Source organism: Ictalurus furcatus, chromosome 13 (assembly GCF_023375685.1).
Source record: "Ictalurus furcatus strain D&B chromosome 13, Billie_1.0, whole genome shotgun sequence".
NCBI lineage: Eukaryota > Metazoa > Chordata > Actinopteri > Siluriformes > Ictaluridae > Ictalurus > Ictalurus furcatus.
The window spans coordinates 25,593,839-25,617,891 of NC_071267.1; the positions used below are offsets into that span (position 1 = coordinate 25,593,839).

The following is a 24,053-nucleotide window of genomic DNA, read 5'->3' on the forward strand; positions in this document are numbered from 1 at the left end:
CTCAGGCACTGTGAGGATGCTATTATCAGATCAATATCTAATCTAATCTCTGTGTTTTCTTAAAAATTGAAGACGTGTGGATTTGTCTCTCAGACACTCATGTTCCTGCATGGATCTCATCATGGATGGAGGCTAATCACCTAAAACTAAACCTCAGCAAGACCGACCTGCTCCACGTACTCTATATCTCTGAGGATGGTTCACCACGTCAAGAACAAAACATGTCCAGACCAGTGAGCCCATGATGAGACCTCAAATTCCTACACATTCTTCTGGATCTGGTTCTGGATTCATTCAATGGAGACATTTCAGCAGGTTTCTAGCAGCTATGATCACTCAAATGCAGTCAGATAAGGCAGATTGTCAAAGAATGTGGTCAAAACTGTGTGCAGATCACACTTATGACCCACAAACAATGCTAAATGTGCTCACATTCAATACCAGCATCATTATTTTCAAACATAAGGGCAGGGAAGTCTTCAGATCTCGATCCATCGATCCACGATTCAGTGATATTCATGCTCAGAAGCACACCTCTGGTTTTTTCTTACCCCCTGATTCTGGATTAATGTTCCATGAACGTGTCCCAGTTGCGTTGAGACTCCTGTAGGAAATTGGTGGATGATTTATTGCTGCTATCAAGGCTGAGTTTTCTTTATGCCTTCGCATTATTACAATATTTGGCTACAGATGAAGTTTAGTCAGCATCCTGTGGACGAAGAATGAGAATCTCTCTCGTCGTGTCTGGATGAACTGGAAATCATGCCGATCGATACGGCCCAGGACAGGTCAATCCTTACTCGTGTCACGTCAAACCTTACTCTTTTCATTGTCTGTGCGTGGTTTATTCAGACTTGAGTCAGAATAAATCACTGATCTAAAGTCAGACTTAAGAAGTGATCTTGGTTCTTTCCACCAAGACACTTGAACAGTAGAGTAGACACTGACCAAGAATTTATGTATTTATTTATTTATTTACAAAAAAAGCTACTTAAATATATCAGTCTTCAGAATTTATGAAGTTTCTGACAATTTCAACTCATATTAATGCATAAAGCTTTTTGAGAATGACTGTCATGCCAGGTGTATAGTGTTTGCTGTTATGATCACTGTTATAGTCCTAGTGTGAGTTTACATCATGCAGGAGCTCCAGGTCAGGATCAGTGCGGTAATGTGTCCTGCTTTCTGTCCTTGAAGCTATAGAGGGCAGTGATCGCTCAGTGGTCCAGGTTTTTTTATGAGTGAAATATTGTGAATTGACAAAGAACCACTGACGTGCTCACACAACCTCCAGACGGATGAGAAATCTAAGGAGAACCAGTGGCTGTGTTATGCGTGTGTGTGTTGCCGTGGTTTGGCGCCACTTAGTTTGTACACTTAGAAAGAAGCATCGCTACACATCAATACCTCAGTTCTTCTGACAGAGCATCTTTATCCTATGATGAAACATTTCTCTCCTGTTGGGCGTGGTCTCTTCCAGGTTGACTCCGCCCCATCCACAAAGCATGAGGGCTCACTGAATGGGGAGGAAAATGGTGTAAATCATATGCAAAGACTTTCACACTCATGGGACCTCAACCCAATGGACGAATTTGGAGTGATGTCTTCGACAGCGCTCTATACCACCATCATCACAAGAGCAGCTAAGGAAGAAGGCTATTCATGGCTCTGGTACAGCTTCAGAGACGTGTAGAATCGATTCCAAGAAGCACTGAAGCACTTTTGGTGGCTCAGCACCTTACTAAAAAAAAATTTTGCCCATATATTATATTACATTATGTTTTTTGCATTAGTGTGTCAGTAGAAAAGAAGGTTTCTATAAAAATGAAATCAATCTTCAAGGTTGTATGGAATTCAAGTCTACAGAGGAACCATAGCAGATCCTCAAAGATGCATGGATCACAAAGATGTTTTTTTTTTTAATATCAAACACTATTTTGTTTATTTGACTGTTAGTTGGCTGTCATAAAGGTAACGATTTTGTATGCTGGCTAGACAGCTAGCTAACTGGTTCTTGCATTTTATTTTCCTTTGTGTAAAATTGGCTTTAAGGCATTAACAGGGCATTTGGGAAATACTATGATTCAGCTTTTTTTCTCATATATTAAAAAAAAGAATAAAGAAAGTATGTTGAAAGTAATCAAAAAAGAAAGTAATCATTTATTCAAGAGAAATTTCAATAGACATGATATTCTTCTGTGGAAAATGTAAGTACACCCTTGGCCCCAGAAGCAAATATTGCCCCCTTTAGCAGAAATAACTTCTTGTAGGCATTGTGCGTAATTGTCCACCAGGCTTGCTGGAATGTTTGACCACTCTTCCATGTAATATTCTTTCAGTTGTAAGATGTTTGTGGGTTTTCTTGCATGTACTGGCCTTTTCAAATCCCCCCACAACATTTCAATGGGATTCAAATCCAGTCTTTGATTAGGCCGTTCCATAAATCTCCATTTCTTCTATTTTTGAGACATCCATTGGTGGATTTGCTCGTGTGCTTAGGATCGTTATCCAATTGAAACGTCAATTTCTGGTTCAACTTCAACTTTCGGACAGTTGGCCTCGCATTATCTTCAATCGCTCTTTGATATGATGCAGAATTCATAGTTGAATCAATGAATGCAAGCTGTCCAGTCCCTGAGGCAGAGAAGCAACTCCAAACCATAACATTTCAACCACCGTGCTTCACCACCAGTTGGTATGAGGTGCTTCTCCTGAAAAGCTGTCTTTGGTCAGCGCCAAACATATCTGCTGTTACTGTGGCCAAAAAACTCTATCTTTGATTCTTCTGTCCAGAGCACATTATTCCAAAAGGCCTGGTCTTTACCTATATGCTTATTGGCAAACTGTACTCTCTCAAAGGCTTTTTCCTGGCACACCACCTGTGCAGCTCAAATCTGTGCAATCTCTTTCTGTTTGTAGACGCATGCACTCTGACACCAACAGTTGCGAGACTTACTAGCAGATCCTGTGATGAAATTTTGGGGCTCTTGGAGACTTCTTTTTGCATCTGCTCTTGGACTGAATTTGCTGGGATGGCCAGTCCTGGACAAATTGGCAGTCATATGAAGTCTGCACCATTTGTAGATTTCAAATAATTTGGAGATCTTTTTAAATCCCTTTCCAGACTCATAGGCATCGACAACCCTTTTTTTTCTGAATGCCTTACAGAACTCTTTAGATCTTGGCATGATGACACCACGCACCTCAATAACAAAGAAACACCAGACATAAGGCAGGTTCCACCTGCACTTCCTAAGCAGGTTCTGATCACTGCCACCCAATCTTGAACACCTGATTCTAATTTTATGGATTTGAAGGCGTGCTACATGTAGGGGTGTATTTACTTTTTCCATATGACTGATCGGTATTTTTATTTTAAAATGTGAAAATTACTGCAAAATATCACTTCAATGTGTCAACTGATAGCGTGTATCAAAGAGGATCAAATGTTTGGTTGTCCAAATATGGCAAAAAAGCCAACAATTCCCATGGGGTGTACTTATTTTTTTTTCACACGACTGTAGGAAAAGTATCAACTTCAGGGTGATTAAACCACTCTTAAACCACAGCAATCTGCCAATGATCACATCTCTGATTTATTAATGATCACCGCGTTGTACGTTTTATCCATTTGCAGCTACCTTCAATGCCGAGGAACATCCGTGAAACAAGTTACTTCCGCTTACGTTGTAGCACCTATCAGTGCTCGTCCCACTTTTTTCTTTCTCTTTCAAGAATCTGTGTATGAGCTGCTGCTACTATATGTTATAGCCAATGTATTAGAACGAGAGCACTAATATAAACCTGTAATTTGCAGCTACATTACTGTCAGAGCTGCTGTTATGGAAAATGAATCAACACCTTCTGACCAATCAGAATATAGAAAAATCAGAAGCAATCAAAGTAAACAAAAAGTGAAATGGCTATCTGTTGAGCGGAAACATCTCAGCACTGCATGATGTAGGAGGAACGAGAAATGAGAAGCTGAGCTTGTAGATGAACAATCTGTTCTCTAGCATGAGTTATTTGTAATTTTGTGTAAGTCTCTCTCTCTCTCTCTCTCTCTCTCTCTCTCTCTTTCTGTCTCGCTCTCTCTTACTTGGTTATATATAGGGATACAGGTAATAAGAACAATCTGTGCTAAGGTGATATGTTTGTTTCCATGTCCAGAGGCCAGAGCATCTTACTTACAATATGACAAAGTTATATATTAATATAAATCTACTCAGAAGTTCATGTATATTGCAGTTTATTCGGATCAATAATCTCAGTTGCATTGGCTCTGACGAAAGCCAAGATTTCTGCCGTGACCTCTACTGAGCATCAAGATTGAACACATTCACGTCATGTTCATTTTCAGGAACTTAAATACCCGTAAGCGTATCGTCAGCCTTGTTTCATCATTAATCGTGGAGTAGTTTTGACGGTGTAGACGTCGAGAGGCATCAGGTGAAACATAACATTTAATTATAAATAAAACGCCTTTCTGTCGAGTGAATAACTGTCCAAAATATAAATGTGCTATCATTTCTACAGTTAAAATGTGACCCAGGGAGTTTTATTGTAGAAGGAAATATACAAAAAAAAAACAAAAAAAAAAACCAAGATGCAATAAACAGGAAGCCTTAAGGAAAATAAAAGGTAATAAAGAAAATGAAATAAAAAAAAGAAAGGCCCATAATAAGTAAAATAATTTTTAACAGGAAGTGATAACCAGTAATGATGTACATCATTTAAAAAAATAATGAAAATAAAATTGGACTGTTGGGATAATTATTAGAAATAATAATATGATTCAATTTTGGACGTTTAAACTATATTACAAACTAATTAAAGAAAGTATTAAATATTAAGAGTTGTTAAATGTAAGTCCTTACAGCACTAAAGCAAAAAAAAAAGGCTTAGATGTGGATCTGGAGGTGAGCCAGTTACCATCAGAAGTCATGTGATTAGCTGAATGGTGTCCACTTGTGTGCAATTAAATTGTCACATGACCTCAATATAAATCCGGCCATTCCTTGAAGAACCTCGGGTACGTCTCAACCAGCTCCCAAGTTCAGTAGGTAGTGAATCAGTATATGGTGTGCATGAGTTCGGGCACTGGCAAGGACCCTGGCTCACTACACATTGGGACACTGATAACCCAATTTCCGGTGACACGACTCACGTACTTGGGTTGTAAAACGTCACCAAATGTCATATAAACGAAGGGTGCATGGTGGCTTAGTGGTTAGCACGTTCGCCTCACACCTCCAGGGTCTGGGGTTCGATTCCTGCCGGGGCCCTGTGTGTGCGGAGTTTGCATGCTCTCCCTGTGCTGTGGGGGTCCCCCAAGCCCCCCCAGTCCAAAGACATGCATGGTAGGCTGATTGGTGTGTCTAAAGAGTCTGTAGTGTGTGAGTGTGTATGTGATTGTGCCCTGTGATGGACTGGCACCCTGTCCAGGGTGTACCCCGCCTTGTGCCCAATGGGATGAATGATGGATGAATGTCATATAAACTTGTTAGCTTAATCACACGTATTTCTGTTATATTATGTCAAGCAGGACCATAGACACGCTAAAAAAATCTCTTTAAACACTTAAAAGTCGTTAGACTCAAACAAACCGTACGTAGAACGTTAAATAAAGTTAAAAATCACTAACGTAAGTAATCATTTGAGAGCTACAACGACAAAGTTGGCTGAGAGTTTTTTGTCCCACTTTTTTTTTTTTTCGAGCTGAGAGGCTTCGGAATATATGATGTCATTTTCAGTAAGCGAACATAGTGAGCATCGATGCTCCCTGGCTGTTGCGGTGCATTGTGGGATATTTTAGTGTGCGAACGCTGCAGTACACTGGAAGGATCGTGTGATTGAGACAGCCCTTAAAATGGCCGACTACAGAACTAGGGAGCTGATTGAGACACACCCCTAGAGTTTGTTAGTGGCCATATCTAAACAAACAACATCATGAACACCAAGGCACAAAGTTCTGGAAAAGTACAAGGGTGAGTAAAATAAAAACCGTAATTATTGTCTGTCTGTCTGCCCGTGCATGTCTGAGAACCTTGTAAGCGTAGTTCCTCAAGAAGGACTGATTAAATGGAATTGTTAAATAAGTATCAGATGTACTGATTAGATTTTGCAAATGATCCAAACAGAGTCAAAATCCCAGTAAGGTCAAATGTCAGAAATATATATATTTTTTTCTTCAATAGCTTCCTTAATGTTTGTTATACAGAGATGTTACATTTATGTACACATTTATGTTCAGGAACCCAAGGCCCATTGTCTGACTATCTAAGATTTTTGCCATCAGTCTGTCTGTCTGTTCGTCAGTCCATCAGTATGAATCTCATTAGTGCAATATTAAAAAAAATAATATATATATATACACTGTAAGTGGAAAACGTCGTATGAACTGACTACATTTTGGCACTGATCCAAACATCGCCAAGGTGTATTTTAAGGATATTTGAGGCGTATAAATTAGTAACAAGATGGACTAAACTTGTTGGTCCATTGTTCAACATAATCTCCATTTCAATTCAATGCAAGTGTTTAAGCACTCAATGAGTGTCAGGATTACTAGTAAATATTTGCTTAACTTTATGTCGCACTTTTAAGGTTTTCATTTGACTCACTCTCATATTAATCAGGGCTCTCATGAAAATCAGAGAGGTTTACCACATCCACTAAAGGAAAATAAACAATGTACGTTTGCGACTACAGCTACTTCAGTTACTACTACTAGTGTGAACTGAAACCTGACTAAAATTCTACATTTTATAACGGTTTACTTACGATGTATAAACTGGAGATTAGTCCAAAACGGTTCATTGTATTTCTTCAAAATCAGGAAGAATACCAAGTTTTCAAGGAGAAATTTCTAATACCGTGGTAAGCTTTAAAACTGTACTCGATATGTAATAGGTAATAATATCTGGTCAGGCCGTACGGGACTTCGCTGAGTTTTTTGTGATTGTTGCGGCCTAAAATAATTGATTGTGCTACAACTTTTTGAAAACATTTGCCATGTCATTTGTAGAGGTTTTTTTTTTGTGTGCATTTTGGAGGAAAACAACTTGGGTTGCGAAATTGCAATTGCACAAAATTGACGCACAGGCTCTCTCACAGTAATGTTTACTGTCAAATGAGACCTTTTAGCTGTACTCGTGAATCAAAGAGGGAGGGCTTTGGCCGAATGCGTGTTGTGATGATGTCACATCATGCATCTTGGCCCAAATCTGCAGAAAATCTGCAGTCATTTTTGAAAAATCGCAAGCTCCTGCGAATACTGCAGAGTTTCCTTGACTCTGCGTTAATTTTCTGCGGTCGCAAAATCATAGAGTCCTGGAGGGACTGTTTGGTACCTGTGTTTTACGAAACGTTGTTTTAATTTTATTTGAATGATTAAAAACAGGATTAATTCAGTCACGTTGGAGAAATCAGGGCTTTCTGGAACTGATCTATTACTTACATCTCAAAGCTGAGTTATCAAAGGGCTGCTTTTTTCAAGATCAGTGAGATGCTAGTGTTGGTCTGATCACATATAAACCATACTGTTAGTGAAAAATAAAGCACTCTAAAGTGAGTCAAGCACTCAATTTTGACGAGTTTAAAAAAAAAAATCTATTTTCTCTTATTATCTTCATAGAGAATGGAAGATATTTGCTTTCTATCGTGTTCAGCCTTGTTATTAATGTCGATCTTTTGTGAATTTCGCAACGCATCATTTAACCCAGTTTCTCCTCAATGCCTGTTTGGCTTTATGACAGTCTCATTTACACAGATGTAACTACTCATTTTTCCAATGTGGTCAGAGGCGTTCTTTTCGATTGCTCAGATACAACTTGGGAGTGGATCTTAATTCTTTACCATGTGTTAACGTAATTATTGTAATGGAATGTCAAGGTGTCATGAGACTCCGGTGTATTATCTATGCATTGTGGTGCGTTGTATGACTTTCAATCAAACTGACAAAAGTAAGTTACAGGGTCAGCAAGTTGATGCTCATTAGCATATCTACAGCACCCTCCACTAATATTGGCACCCTTGGTAAATATGAGCAAAGAAGGCTGTGAAGATGTGTTTTTATTGTTTAACTTTTTGAGCTTTTGTTCAAAAAATTCACAAAAATACTCTGCTCTCATGGATATCAAACAATTGCAAAGACAACACAGGTTTATTAAAAATATCTTTAATAAATATAGGTATGTATATAGGTAAATACAGGTATGCAACAATTATTGGCACCCTTTTAGTCAATGCTTTGTGCTATCTCCCTTTGCCAAGATAACAGCTCTGAGTCTTCTCCTATAATGCCTGATGAGGTTGGAGAATACATGGTGAGGGATCTGAGACCGTTCCTCCATACAGAATCTCTCCAGAACCTTCACATTTCAAGGTGCATGCTGGTGGACTCTCCTCTTCAGTTCACCCCACAGGTTTTCTATGGGGTTAAAGTCAGGGGACTGGGATGGTCATGGCAGGACCTTGATTTTGTGGTCAGTAAACCATTTTTGTGTTGATTTTGATGTACGTTTTGGATCATTGTCCTGCTGGAAGATGCAACCACGGCCCATTTGAAGCTTTCTGTCAGAGGCAGTCAGGTTTTCATTTAATATCTGTTGATATTTGATGTAGTCCACGATGCCATGTATCCTAACAAAATGTCCAGGTCCTCTGGCAGGAAAACAGCCCCAAATCATTAAAGATCCACCTCCATATTTAACCGTGGACATGAGGTACTTTTCCATACGGCTACCTCTCTGTGTGCTCCAAAACCACCTCTGGTGTTTATTACCAAAAAGCTCTATTTTGGTTTCATCTGACCATAGAACCCGATCCCATTTGAAGTTCCAGTAGTGTCTGCACACTGAAGACGCTCGAGTTTGTTTTTGGATGAGAGTAGAGGCTTTTTTCTTGAAACCCTTCCAAACAACTTGTAGTGATGTAGGTGACTTCAGATTGTAGTTTTGGAGACTTTCTGACCCCAAGATGCATCTAACTTCTGCAGTTCTCCAGCTGTGATCCTTGGAGATTTTTTGGCCACTCGAACCGTCCCCTTCACAGTGCGTTGAGACGATATAGACACACGTCCAATTCCAGGTTGATTCATAACATTTCCATTTGACTGGAACTTCTTAATTATTGCCCTGATGGTGGAAATGGGCATTTTCACTGCTTGTGCTATTTTCTTATAGCCACGCCCCATTTTGTGAAGCTCAACAACCTTTTACCGCACATCACAGCTATATTCCTTGGTCTTACCCATCGTTATGAATGACTAAGGGAATTTGGCCTATGTGTTACCTCATATTTATACCCCTGTGAAACAGGAAGTCATGGTAGGACAATTTCCTGTTGCTAGTCACCCAGGTGTACTAAAAAAAAATGTAAAATATCAATGGAAATATACTTCAAATATATTTTTATCATATGAATTCATACTGGTGCCAATAATTGTTGCACATCTGTAATTAACAAAGATATATTTTTTGATAAAGCTGTGTTTTGATAAAGAGCAGAGTATTTTTGTGAATTTTGTGAACAAAATATCAGTAGGTTAAACAATAAAGACAATTTTTCACAGCCTTCTTTGCTCATATTTACCAAGGGTGCCAAGATTATTGGAAGGAACTGTATATCTATATATATAAAGTAAATGCAGTGCACTTGTAGTAGCGGTATATTGTGCTTTAGGTACAGTTTGCTTTTCAAAACATCCTTTTTGAACATCAATCTTATTACTCCACCGTTTAGTCTGGAAAAACTATTAAGCCCTTATTTACTAAAGGTTCATGTAGGTTGTGTTAAATTCTGAAAACTTCATAACCGGATCGAAGGAGTTTTACATGTTTCCTGTAATAATTATGCAGCTTGGGGGTGTTTTTTTTTTTTTTTTTTTTACCTAGAAGTGCAAAATACAGGGCAGCATTTATGAAAGCAGATGAGTTTTAAACACGTTGTGAGATCATGTGCAAAAATTTATACGACTGAAGGGCAGGTACTAAAGTTGCTAAAGCTCGGATTTCATCATTTTAAAACGAAATGCCACTATTATTACATTAAAGATTCTCTATTTTTACTTGACTAACTAAAATGAAATAAATGATTTCAAGTAGTTTTCGATTAGAACTGAAGAGAAGTCGTGATGAACTCGGCGTATTCAGAAGCGTTAAGTAAAACCTCATGAAGCTGGTTGAGATACTGAGAGTGTGCAAAGATTTGTTAGGAATCCTGTCCAGAATTGAGAATATCATCTGTTTAACCTTATTCTTTGTCTCTGCATAATTAATATGTTAATCTGTAGCTAATTTATTCATTATTATTCTAAACAATATATAGAGAGAATAGTTAAAAAAATAATAATAATAAAAAAATAAGACCTTTGAGAAGCTGTGTCCAAACTTTTGATTGGCTGTGCATTGTTTCATTCTTCTTATGTTTTACTTATCTGGCGTCACATTCAATTTAGCTTCTTTTCATGGGATCTTTATGAATCATGTCAGTATTGTCTGAAAAAAAAAAACCCCAAAAAACTCATTCTTGAATTAAATATAGTTTGATGAATGATTAACGAGGCTATCGATAATGACTGGCAGACTCCGTTGGCTAAGCTAATAAAATATTGCTGCAACCGAATTGACAAAGAAATGTTACTTCTGCAATGGCAGATCCAACTCTATAAACAGAAATCACGACTGAAAGTGGCATTTGGCTGATGTAAACACTTTTCCCGCCTCTCCAGACAGGAACATGAAATCCAATATAGAAATTAGACTATTATTGTTACTCCTACATGTTAACCATTTAGAAGCTTCATGGGATTTAACTGTACTCGGAGACATCTTGTTATTAATGAAATACACTGAGGGACGGATTCAACTTGATTAATGTCACTTTCAAGCGTAGTAGTGCAGCCAGACCCCATAAGTAGAAGCTAAACTGACTCTTGTAAATGTCAGATCTCTAAATAACGGGACGTTATTCTCAGCAGTCTTATTTGTTATCGAAAACAACATGTTCTTGATAGAAAGATGCCTTGGTTTAAACGGAGTGGTTTCTCGTACTTTGTTTCCCATGCACTATATTTATGATTTTTCTTCGGCACCGTAGGTGCAAACATATTTCTTTTAGATTTTCATTCCTTCTAATACTTGCCTGTTGTACTGTGGGGCTAAAAACGGTTCTTGATAATTATTTATAACGGCAGCTCTGATAGTAGTGCAGCTACAAAACACAGGTTTATATAAAAGTGCTCGTTCTAATGCATTTACATTTGGCTAGGCGCACTTATCCAGAGTGACTTACATTTTATTTCATATTTATATCACTGAGCAGTTGAGGGTTAAGGGCCCAACAGTGGCCGGGATTTGAACTCATGACTTTCCAATCAGGAGTCCACTGTCTTAGTCACTGAGCTACCACGGCCTTTTCGGAACCTAGTATCGTTTCCATAGTAACAGGAACTTGTATGGTGCACGCTCTACATCAGTGGTCACCAAGCCTCTTCCTTGAGATCTATCAACCTGCAGGTTTCATCTCCAACCAAAATCTATGCATGCTTAATCTCCAACCAAAATCTAACACACCTGTTTTAGATGATCAAGAACTTCTTAAAGCAATGATGAGATGATCAGGTGTGCAGGATTATGATTGGAGCTAAAGTCTTCAGGAAAGTAGATCTCCAGGTATAGGGTTGGTGACCACTGCTCTACATAGTCTAAACCTATATATATATATATATATATATATATATATATATCTTACTAAAAGATTTTAAAACCGTGTTGTTGGTTGAAATAAACCCCGGAGCGGTGGCTGTATTTGTCCAAGCAACACTGGAAGAAAATGAGTGTGTATTCAGAGGGCATGGGATTGATCTCAGCTAATGATAGCCATCACTGTGTTGTTGAGTTCAATTCTTCTTAGTCATTAAAAAAATTATACCACAGTTTACTGTTGAATTCTTGAATAATCATGGAACCCAAATGGCCATGTCCCAAATGGGGCACATTTTACCTCATGGTCCTCATTTGTAAAATAAGCGATTAAACCAACATGCAGTATATGAGATCGATTACCTCATTTATATAACTACCTAATTAGCTCATTTATATCGTAACTACACGTCATTTGAAACAGAACGACCGAATGAAGACAGCTGACTTCGTCCCGATGAATTATATGAATTTGTCAGTGTGAACAATGTGAATTTTTTTTTGTTATTAATGAAATGATTACAAATTCCATTCATCTTCAGATGGAAAATGAAGATTAAGTTTTCATTGGAAACCACAACCAATTATTTCTAATTATCTCTCACTTACAGCTGATAGGAACGATCTGTACGAGCGTTTGAGTGAGTAATGACACTGCGTCTGTAACTCTGTCGGGATCTCTGAACGGCCGAATGGCGAGCCATCATTAAAGAACACAAGAAGCAACGTTCTGGGATGTGATGAAGCTTTGAAGAGGACTTTTTGCATACGCTTGCTTTTACACCCTCATTCCCGTGATCAGTCCTGTAGGTCTGCGCTTCAACGACATGACAGATATGTGGACTTTGGGAGAAGGCCTTAGAAGAAGACGTGGTTGGGGTGTTAATGTAGCTAGTACTTGTCAAAAGACCTCAGCAGGCTATATGTGGAGACGATGGCTACAAAGGTTGGGTAAAAAATGAAACCTTTGTGAGCTTACACGCTTACATACTGTGTGCGCTTTCGCATTAGCCGTCGTTTAGAAGCAATCCGGTACTGCAGGTGGCGCTATTAAAACTTCATAAGCATGTAAGGACGTACACGAACAAATGCTAGAACACAAGGAAGAGAGGAATTTTGTTCCAGATTTAGAACAAGAAAAGGGATATACGATGCAGGTGATATATGAGATCATTAAATAGAATGAGTTTTGAGGATGCGGAGCTTAGAATGGATTGGCTTGGGCATAACCAGTCTGTAAAGACCAATCACAGCGTGTTTGTCCGTAAAGTTTATCCGGCTATGACGTGCGTGCCATGGCGAGCAGAGCGGTCACGGAATCCAGGGAGTTGGATGCAATTGCAGAAAAGTTTTTATTTTTTTATAACAAGACAAGTAAAAATACTTAGTGGTTAGCACGTTCGCCTCACACCTCCAGGGTCGGGGGTTCGATTCCCACCGTGGCCCTGTGTGTGCGGAGTTTGCATGTTCTCCCCGTGCTGCGGGGGTTTCCTCCGGGTACTCCGGTTTCCTCCCCCAGTCCAAAGACATGCACGGTAGGCTGATTGGCGTGTCTAAAGTGTCCGTAGTGTATGAATGGGTGTGTGAATGTGTATGTGATTGTGCCCTGTGATGGACTGGCACCCTGTCCAGGGTGTACCCCGCCTTGTGCCCCATGCTCCCTGGATAGGCTCCAGGTTCCCCGTGACCCTGAAAAGGATAAAGCGGTATAGAAGATGGATGGACAAGAAAAATTAAACAAACAAAGACTGGAAAAAAAAAAGAAAAAAAAAACTGGAACAGCTAAAATAAGGAACTTAGACTACGGCTAGGTAAGACAAAGAAAAAAAGACAACGTGAAAACAAAACGCACTCACAGGGCAAGTATAACACAACATACTAACAACTATAACAACTATACCAACTATGCACAAATACAATGCTCCACAACTAAGGAGAGAACACAGAACTTAAATTGGGAACTAATTGGGGGAACACAAAACAGGTGAGCACCATCAAGGAACGTTGTTAATAAATGAGTGAGTGTGCCTTAACTAATGAATGAGTGAGGGTGCCCTCTGGTGGTCTGGGGAGGAATTGTTGATTGTGGACATGACAAAAGCCTCCACACATCATCGCTTTGCTGCACAATTACACCATATTGGTTGTGTTAGCCAGCTAATTATGTTGTCTCAGAATGAACCATGCTGAGGCCTTGAGGATTGTATGTGAGTACATATTTAATTGGATATCATGATGAAATGATTTATACAGTGCCCTCCAATAATATTGGCACCCTTGGTAAATATGAGCAAAGAAGATTTTTGTGATTTGTTTGTTTAAAAGAAATTCACAAAAAAAAAAAAAAACCAACCTCTGCTTTCATGGATATCAAGCAATTGCAAACACAACACAGGTTTTAAAAAAAAATCTTTGTTAAATATTGGTGTGGATTGGTTGACGTTCCGATCAGTAACACAGAGCCTTAACTGCTAAGCCACCACTGCCCCGGTTTGGAGGCCGTCTGACCCCATGACGCAACTACCTTCTGCATTTCTCCAGCTGTGATCCTTGGAGATTTTTATCCACTTGAACCGTCCTCTTCACAGTGCGTTGAGACGATACAGACACACGTCCAATTCCAGGTTGATTCATAACATTTCCAGTTGACTGGAACTTCTTAATTATTGCCCTGATGGTGGAAATGGGCATTTTCAATGCTTGTGCTATTTTCTTATAGCCACGCCCCATTTTGTGAAGCTCAACAACATTTTGCCGCACATCACAGCTATATTCCTCGGTCTAACCCATTGTTATGAATGAATAAGGGAATTTGGCCTATGTGTTACCTCATATTTATACCACCTTTGCTCATATTTACCAAGGCTTCCAATATTAGTGAATGGGACTGTATGCACTGTATAAACAATTATTCTCTCAACAGCCTCTTTTAATACTCTCTCTCTTGAAGGTAATATGACAAAAAGTGGCTTTTCAGGTTATTAAAAAAAAAAAAGCATAAAGCTCAAACTCTTCACTGTTCCAGTGTCAGGAAAAGCTTTATAAAGTGCTAAAACTGGAGACTCCTTCTGTAAACGTTAAATAAACGTCTTATTCAAAAATAGAAAATAAAAACTTCACCGTGTCAATAACTATAATTCTTTGCTCGGCTTAAACAAATTTGAATCCATTAACGTGGTGCGCCCACTATACAAGTCGAAATGCTTAGAAACTGTTCCTGTTCTACATGATAAAATGAATCAGTACTTTCTGACCAATAAGATTCAGGGGTAATTATTCAACAGCACTGTGGAGAAAGTGACAAAGGCCATGTGTCTGTAAAAGTCTCCCTCCTGCAGAGTCTACCTCCAAAAACTAATCCTAGAACAAGGCAGATCATAAAAACTCAAAATGGCAGCTGCTCAGGAACATGTCTAAGCATTCGCACTGGAGACTCGGAATCTGAGGTTTGAATTTCCAGATTTTTGCCCAGAGATCATGATCGATGCCACGTCTTTGTGTTACAATTTAATATTACATAATAAATATGTTTAATCTCAAACTAATTACCAGTAGCAAGGCTGCTAATGGCTGACTCTGTCTCTAGGACTGTCAAGTGATTTTTAAAATTTTTTTTTTTCTCATTTCTTTTCACTTTGTCAGCATACCATGACATTTCAAGCCACTTAAAAAGGAAATTGGACAGTTAATCCGGTTAGTCCATTATTACTGGAGGACTTTATTAATTACGATGCAATGGTGTGTCTAATTCCGTCAAAGAGCAGCTTTCGTATTGCGAGAGCGAGAAATATTTACACCAGCATTATAAAAAAAGAGATATTATTATTATTATTATTATTATTATTATTATTATTATGCATGTTTTACTGACGTTTGAAGTGTTTGAATAGGTAGCTTAGTTGATTTTCACTTATTTCTTGCAACTGAGTGGAGGCAAATTGAATATCCTGATTAATTTCCACATTTTACAGCCATGCTGTAAAAAGTAGTAAAACTTTTTATACTCTACCAGTAAAATATGACCTGCTTCCCTTAGACACTCTAAAGAAAATCTCCAGAAGCATTAAATGGGCATATGAAGAAACAGCTTTATATGTTCAACCCACTATGGGGATATAAGTAATGGTTTTATATGCCGTGCTCACGGCTCATAAAATTGCTTCCTTTATCTTCGCTAAACCCTCAATACTTCTGTGAATGTTTCATTACATTTGTGTTTTAAGTTCATTCATTACGTCAGGCGTACAGATAAAATGCCACAACAGCAAAATACTAGAAAAGAACTCGGAACAAAGTTGTCTAGCATTCTAAATATGTTCTCAACTGAGAAGGTGAATGAGTTGCAGTGAACATCCGTGCAGAAGATCTTGCTGACGTTGCTACTTAATTGGTTTTCAGTGTGTTCTACGGTGTCCTAAGTCATTTGTATAAAATCGGTCCCGAAATTACAGGTCACATGCTGAGAGTGTGACTAAAGGCATCAGGATTATGGCTGCTATGAAGCTGGAGCTGGATTTATTATAAGGAAATTCTATATTTAGGTTCATTTATACATTTCACAGTCATTTAAACATCTACGCTAAGGATGACTAGAATAGCCTAGAGAATCTGTTTTAGACCCAGTTTTGTCCTTCTCTATGTAGAACTGGGGATTTAGAGCTGCATTCAGAAGTATTAACTTAAGTTTAAAAGTTAGGTCACTGGGAAAGTTGCTCGTATTCAGAGTCGGGTTACGCACACACTTTTCCAGGCTCCTCATTCGGATTACGCGAATCGTCTGTGTGTAGTTTATTCTTTTCTGGTTGCCAGATTTTCAATTTTTTTTTGTGTGTGTGTACAAGCGCCCAAGGCGAGGTTTTAACAAAACAATCTAGACCACCGTCTTTAATTAAACACTTAAGCGCTTGCATTTTGCTTTGAATGTCAAATGTATTATTATAGTGTGACCTAAATGCAAGAGATAATTTAAAAATGAACAATAAAAAAGACTGAAATGATGATATATGAATAAGAAAATTCATAGAGGAAACGCTACAATAAGCTAAAAATAAATCTAATGGGAGTCTAATACCGCACTGTATACTGCCAATATATTGCTGTTTGAACAGTCCTGGATGTACTTATCACGTATTATAACAGTAATCACTGCAAATTTGATTTAATTTAACAAAATGGCCTCCACCAGCATATACAATAGCACATGATCCAGTGCAACCTATTACGTTGCATTTTATTGTTTTTTTTTTTTTTTGTTTTTTTTTTTTTATCTGGTAGTTTTTACAATTGAAATAAACCGTAAGATACGAAGGCTATTTTATTGTGCTTTTTAAATTCGCCAAGAAAATCACGGACTTTAAAGCCACAATACTATTAATTGCGGTTTGATTGCTACTATAATTTTAATCAAAAGGGGAGAATGACTTTATTTTAGCAGGATGGAAATCGGATTTTGGTCAAATGGGTGGTTTATTTATTTGTTTGTTTGCTCGTTTGTTTTTAATTTTATGTGTAAAATGTGTTTAAAATGCTTAAGCATAGGCCATGTGCTAAAGAAAAAGGGGGGGGGGTGTGTGTGTGTGTGTGGAATGATTCACAATAAATACAGCAGGAACAGCTTGCCTACTCATGCTGGGGTATATGCAATCTAGTCTACTAATCTCCTAATCCCATGCAGATGTATAAGGGTTTATGTGTGTGTGTGTGTGTGTGTGTGTGTGTGTGTGAGTGAGTGCAGGGTAGGTACATCTGAGACACAGAGAAACAGAAAGAAGTGAGAGTGTGACAGATATAAAATGCACCACCGTGCGTTTTGTCCTGAGATGAATCGTGTCTTTGCCGTATTATATAATTTTGAGGACGCTTAAATTAGAACGTGTTCGGTGATTGTGAATGCATGTTCATGTCCTACTTCCTGCTATTACACTGTGACAGTCTTAGAGGAGACATAATTAATGTTTTGTACTTTAATATTAAATAGGCTAATACTTTCTCTAGTAGCGTAATTTATTTATTTATTTTTCCTGTGCAGGTCATTACTGTAGAAAAATAGGCTAAAAATATCAGGGAGTGCTGTACTATCCATTTATCATGGCGGTATGATTAAAAACCACTTGGGGATGTACCGTTATAGGGTGTTACGGTAAATTATAGCGCTATTCCATTTTATACCGCAGCAATTCGCGAGCAATTCTTGACCATTTTAATATTATGGGATGTTGTGGAACAACTTGTTTCCTGTTATCGCTTATATTAGAGCGGCTACTGTATAAATAGTAATAGAAGTAGTTTTCTAACAATAGAAACAATGAAGTATGAGAACGAGTGCATTGATATAAACACTATTGCACTACCGTCAGAGCTGCTGTCATAGAAAACTAATCAACGCCCTCTGACCAATCAGAATCCAGAATTGTACAGCGGTGTAGCAGTGTAATATTCATACACTCAGTAATATTCAAATGTTTCGACTATTTAGCATTTAGAGTACCAGCCTAGATACGGCCGTGTGCAAAAGTTTGCATCCCCTGTGCTTTTTTTTTGAATGGAAATAAGAGACATAATGCCAAGATGTTATAAATAAATATAGAGTACAATAAACAGAGAATTATTTATAATCACGACCATCTCAGTGTCCAGACCCGCTTTAAAGAAGGCAGTGTATGACATCTAGCCGAGTTACAACAGTCTTCGTGGGGCGGCAATAATTATGAGAGTATGCGTAAATATTCATCGAATCCAAAGAGATGAATCTGATCCAGTTAGCTATAATTTGCAATAGAGACACTTGGAGTAAAAATCGGATTTAAGAAATAAATCGGATTTTATTGTAAAAGTATTTCCTTAGGTAAATAAACCCTCTACACACACACACACACACACACACACACACACACACACACACACAGTTCATAATCTAATAAAGATAATCTTGTTCAGATGATGCCGTTGCTATCGTCGTAAACGTTAGAGCTGTACAGCGTTAAATAAAGAGCGACTCGGTGCATGTGGACGATCCGCAGTCGGACCTGCGCTCCTCCTGCCTTCCGTTCAGGATGATTTGAGTTGATTGAAAGAGTCCTGCGGGGACGGCGTCTGAAACATCACCATGCTGCAGCTGCATCCATAATGCGGTGACACAAACAGGCCCGGGTAAGAGATAATTATCTCATAAGTCAGTAAGCACAGCTGTTGGCAAGGTCAAGTTTCATTTATGCACAGCATTTGTGGCGCTTTTTCGCTTTTCCCCACTGCATGAATGATCCACAGCATTGTAGCGCTGTGCTAATGAATACTAATGGCCACCTCTGACAATCAACTCTCGTCCAATATGTTTATTTACCACGTAACTGCTGTTTGGTGGTAAATTACTGCATGGAATTTATATCACTGTGCCTAAAATTTGGACTGAAATGGGGACGTTCATTTATTTTTCTTAATCTAGTCAGCAGGGTATTTGTAATCGTTAATTTCTTTATTATTTTAGTTATCGTATTGCTGCCTACACAATGTGTCTCTCTATTACACGAATACTCACGGGCCTCGTCTATTGTGAAGGTTCAAATTTTCGTGCATGTTATTTATTTGGATAATGTTTGCTTGGATGGCTTAACCAAGGTATTAAACATTTAATAGCTAGCCAGGATTGCTATCACGCTAGCCACTAGGATTATACAGTGTAACTAGAATATTGTGTAATTAGGCTGCGTTCACGCCATGTCGGAGTTACCGTCGGAGTTACTAGATGACAACCCGGACGTTCTATTCGGCGTCGTTCACGTCCTCGGACTTGGGGTTATGTCTTTCTATACGCCAAAATGAATACGTGTGAGGTGATGTCGTTGACAACTTCGGTTTTGCATTGAACTGTATCGTATGTCTTTTTTGTTAATTTTCAGATTAATCTTACATTATTAAGATGTTAAAAATAGTCAATTACACGAGTTATTACACACCAAAAAATATTGTTAGATAACTCCTTAACTACATTTTACTTACTGCTGAAGCTTTACGCATGTCGTTGCAGCGGTCCGGAGCGCTCAGAAAATTCCCAGTTTACAAGTTGTAATTACGAGTTGTACGAGGATGGGAAAGATTTTTTACAAGTCAGAATCTCGTAATTACGCTAATTACGACATGGCGTGAAAATCTAGCTCTAAATCTAGTCACTGAGTCCAGTGGCAAGCTAGCTAACGTCAAACCAACTACTGTATTGTATAACGTAGCTAATTAGCTAGCAAGCAAGCTAATGTTAACCAGCTAAGTTCTTGTGTAACCCAGTAGGTAATTTGCTAGCTAGCAAGCAAGCGAATCTTAGCTATTAGTGTGAACAAAACAAATAGCCAAGTTAACTTTCAAGCTAGCTAATGCCAAAACAGATAATTTATTGTTTAATGTAGCTAATTTGCTAGAAACTGGCCTCGCTTTGTTTATTATTCGGTCAATATCTATATGTGTCTGTCTATATAATACCAGAAGCAAAATTGTTGCAAGCAAGCAAGCAAATTTTAACTGTTATGTTATGTTATGTATATAAAACCATTAGAAAAGGTCACGTTCAGGCTAGCTAAATCCAAACCAGCTAATTTATTGTGTACTCCAGTAGCTAATTTGTTAACAAGCATGCCAACTTTAACAATAACCTAGCGAATTTGAATGGCAAGCTAATTAATGTCAAACCAGGTCATTTACTGTAAAATAGCTAAAATGTAAGCAAGCAAGGTAAATATAATGTAATGTAAATGAGCCCAAAAAAAAAATAAATCAAACTTTGTTACTGGTTCAATGAGAAGTATTAACGCTATGCACCATATAGTGTTAAAGTGATATTTTACTAGTAATACAGATTCCTGTTTCCATCTTTGTATGCAAATTGCTACTTTTTTTTTCATTGTAGTATGTAAAACGCAGGAAATTGTCCAAATGTGAGGTCATTTTCTGGGATTCACTCTTCGATTCGCAGCTCGGCTGAATGAAATTCAATGCAACATCCTGACGACTGCTCAGGATTTTTCTTTTTCTCACAGTATGCTAATCAGATTTAGTCAGGTTTCTGCCCGAGGCAAAATAAATGTGAATTATGTCTGTGTTAGCATCACGGCTATTCAGTGTGTCCTGGGCTCCCTGGAGCCAGACTGAATTTTTACTTCATGAATTTCAGGCAAATGATAGAAAACTCAGCTGGTCTTACCAGAGTGATAATGAAATATGAATATGACTCATTTCTGTGTAATGTTTTGTAGTGAAATGGGATTTTGAAAAGCTTTACATGGACGAGGCATGTTTAAGAGAGCATGGAGAGTATAACAATGTAAAAAAAAAAAAAAAAAAACATTCCTTTCCATTTATACAAATATAAAATAACTGTCTCTCAGTGGTGGAATGAACTTCCAACCTCAATCCGGACCGCAGAATCTGTCACTATCTTCAAAAAACAGCTAACGTAACTAACCCCTAAAACGCCAACCCCACATTATCCTTAATAAAAAATAAATAAATAAATAAATAAATAAATAAATAAAAACTTACCCCGGTTCTTCCACCTCTACTCGGCACACTTTGCTTTTCTAGAACTCAATTATAAATCTTGTACAGTAGCACTACTTGTATTGTTCTCCGCTTGATATATCGCTCTGCTTGTATTTCCTCATTTGTAAGTCGCTTTGGATGAAAGCGTCCGCTAAATGAATAAATGTACATGTAAAATAATAAAAATAAATCATGCTGGCAGTCTGGTTTTATTTACATACTATAGATTAGCAAAATCAGCTAAGCTAAGGCCATCAGGTATTAACAATTTAGCACCAAGCAAACATTAACTAGCGTACTAGCTTGGTTAACTTACTAGTTAGTGCGGATTTGATTTAATACCAAAAAAATAAACTGTGTTTCAGAAAAAAAACATGCTGATAATGAGTCTTTGTTGGTCACATATACCGTAGAGCACAGTGAAATTGTTTTCTTCGCATACCCCAGCCTGTTAGGAAGCTGGGGTCAGAGCGCAGGGTCAGCCATGATACAGCGCCCCCTGGAGCAGAGAGGGTTAAGGGCCTTGCTCAAGGGCCCAACAGTGGCAGCTTGGCAGTGCTGGGGCTTGAACCCCCGACCTTCCGATCAGTAACCCGAAGTTACCAGTGTCAGTGCTTTGTGACAACCAGAGGTCATTTTGTAACTTCCACCACTGGAAAGTTTTCAAGGAGTTTATACTTTTCAGTTTGTGAGTAAAACATGACAAGCTGCGTTTTATTTATTTATTTTTGAGAGAGAGAGAGAGAGAGAGAGAGAGAGAGAGAGAGAGAGCCTAGCGAGGGAATGATTATAGCTAGAAGTTATGACATCATCCCATTGTGTTTTATTCATTATTTAGTAACTACCCATGCTTGTTAACAAGCCACACTATATATTATATTAAATGCGTTAATTAGCAAGCTAGCTCTTTTGCATCATATTTATCTCGTGTGCGTCAACATGCGCACAAAATATCTGAATCATGACATGCTTCAACTCCTTTGTGTAAATATTGGTGAACAAAATGCCTCAATCTGGCTGTCTTGTGCTGTCAGAAGCGATCATGTAATAGTGAGATTTCCTCTCGGCTCTCTGTCAACCCTGCTAATGATTGTGACTTTAAACCGCAGGTATGTGGGCTTTGTTTTTCCCACAACGAGAGATGTTATGATGTCTTTCCTTCATCCCGGTGTCTCTCTAAAACTCCGCTGCATTATTTAGCCCTGAACGCCTCTGGAGAACCGAGCTGATGAATTTTGATTGCTTCTCGCACCATGGGTTCTGCTCAGAGATCCTTCCTGACAGAGTAGCTGAGAGATAGAGGAGACAACCTTCATTCTTTTTAATAAAAAATGTTTTTAGTTGTAATACAGATGTCACTGTCGATTTGACACTCGTGGAATCGACGCTGTTTCAATTAAAAGTTTTCTTTGCACCCAGTGCGTGTGAATAAAAACGGAAGGAATGCCTTTAAAAAAAAATAAAATAAAAAATTGAAGTCCTAGACGTAGCACAGGTTGGGAAAAGTCGTCATTAGAAAGGACAGACGGAGCTTCGCACTATTCACTGATTTTGTGAGGTTTTGAACCATAGGTTTTCCTTTCATTTAAGACATTCGGCTTTTTCTAGCTAGGCTTTAAAAGAACACATTCTAATTGTGAAGGTCGTGTGAAGGTTAACTAGCATATGAGGGATTGACCAAAGATTTCCCGGAGATTTTGGCCAAGACGCGTCATGTGACGCCATCACGACGTGCACTCGGCCATTAGAAGATATTGGTTGGTTGGTGTTTATTATTTTTCTTCCAGGTATCATGGACTCGGTCAACGCTACTTTGCGACACCGCAAACTAAAGACAACCGACAGCACTGCTGCTCCTTATAGACCTTTTACACATTTATTTCTGCTACTAAGTCAAACTGAACACCATCGCCAAATCCTTTGTGAAGTGCTGTTACTTTTAACTTGTTGTCCAATACATTTCCTCAGCGCAGGGAGAACTGTCCACCCACCTCCCGTCCTTGCTTTGCGAAATTGAACCGCTCTCCTGCATTACTTCTCATCCTCCCTACAAGGATTATTCCACCTCCACTTCCATTAAAAGGCCACCGTGTGTCATGCCACCTCTGGCCCTGCCTTTAATCCATGTTTCTGACTGGCACTGTATGGACAAAGAAGTTTGGGTGTAAGAATGCAATATCCCGCAGACCTTGCTCTGTAATTCCAGGTCATGGCCTGCTTCGCTAGTGGGATTTCTACCCAAGCACCTCAATTATAAACTACACCCCTACTGTAATCATTTCCTTTTTTTAACCCATTGCACAAGAACGCCTTTCCATACTAATGCCGCATGTTGAGACTGTAACGTCCGAGAAACAACAACAAAAAAAACACTCATTTTCTTGTTCTTTTCCTTACAGCTCAGCCAGGTCCGCCCAAAATTCACGAGGGATGGTGGGCGTACAAAGAGGTCGTCCAAGGGAGCTTCGTTCCAGGTAATGTTCATATTATTTGATGAATATTGTAGGGTTTAGCAGGGTTGAATTTGCACACCTGGGTATGTCGATCAATTTTAAAGTGAAGTCTTGCATAATTCACTTGATAGAGGGTAAAAAGGTTCAGATCGTTGCGATGAAAAATTTGCAGAATTCTTCATAATGACATTGATGGAAGAATTTGAAGCTTTTTAAAATCTACCTCTGGAAGGTTTTACACTAATGGGTTACCTTCAGTTTTGTTCAGTCAGAGTTTGATGTTTGCAAGCAACCCCCAAATCATGATGGGGTTCTTCTAGATCCAGTAAGTAGACAGTAATCAATCAGAAGGTTATGTGAATAATCATGG

General features: G+C 38.5%; 1 protein-coding gene across 2 annotated transcripts in view; it reads left to right on the forward strand.

Moving 5' to 3' along the window:
• The window catches only part of ca10a (carbonic anhydrase Xa), a 214,516-nt gene that overhangs the window by 3,096 nt on the left and 187,367 nt on the right, over positions 1-24,053 (forward strand). For both annotated transcript variants that reach the window (XM_053639125.1, XM_053639126.1), the window contains exon 2: positions 23,630-23,704. In XM_053639125.1, coding sequence (XP_053495100.1) covers positions 23,630-23,704 — 75 coding nt within the window. The remainder of the gene's footprint in view (positions 1-23,629; positions 23,705-24,053) is intronic.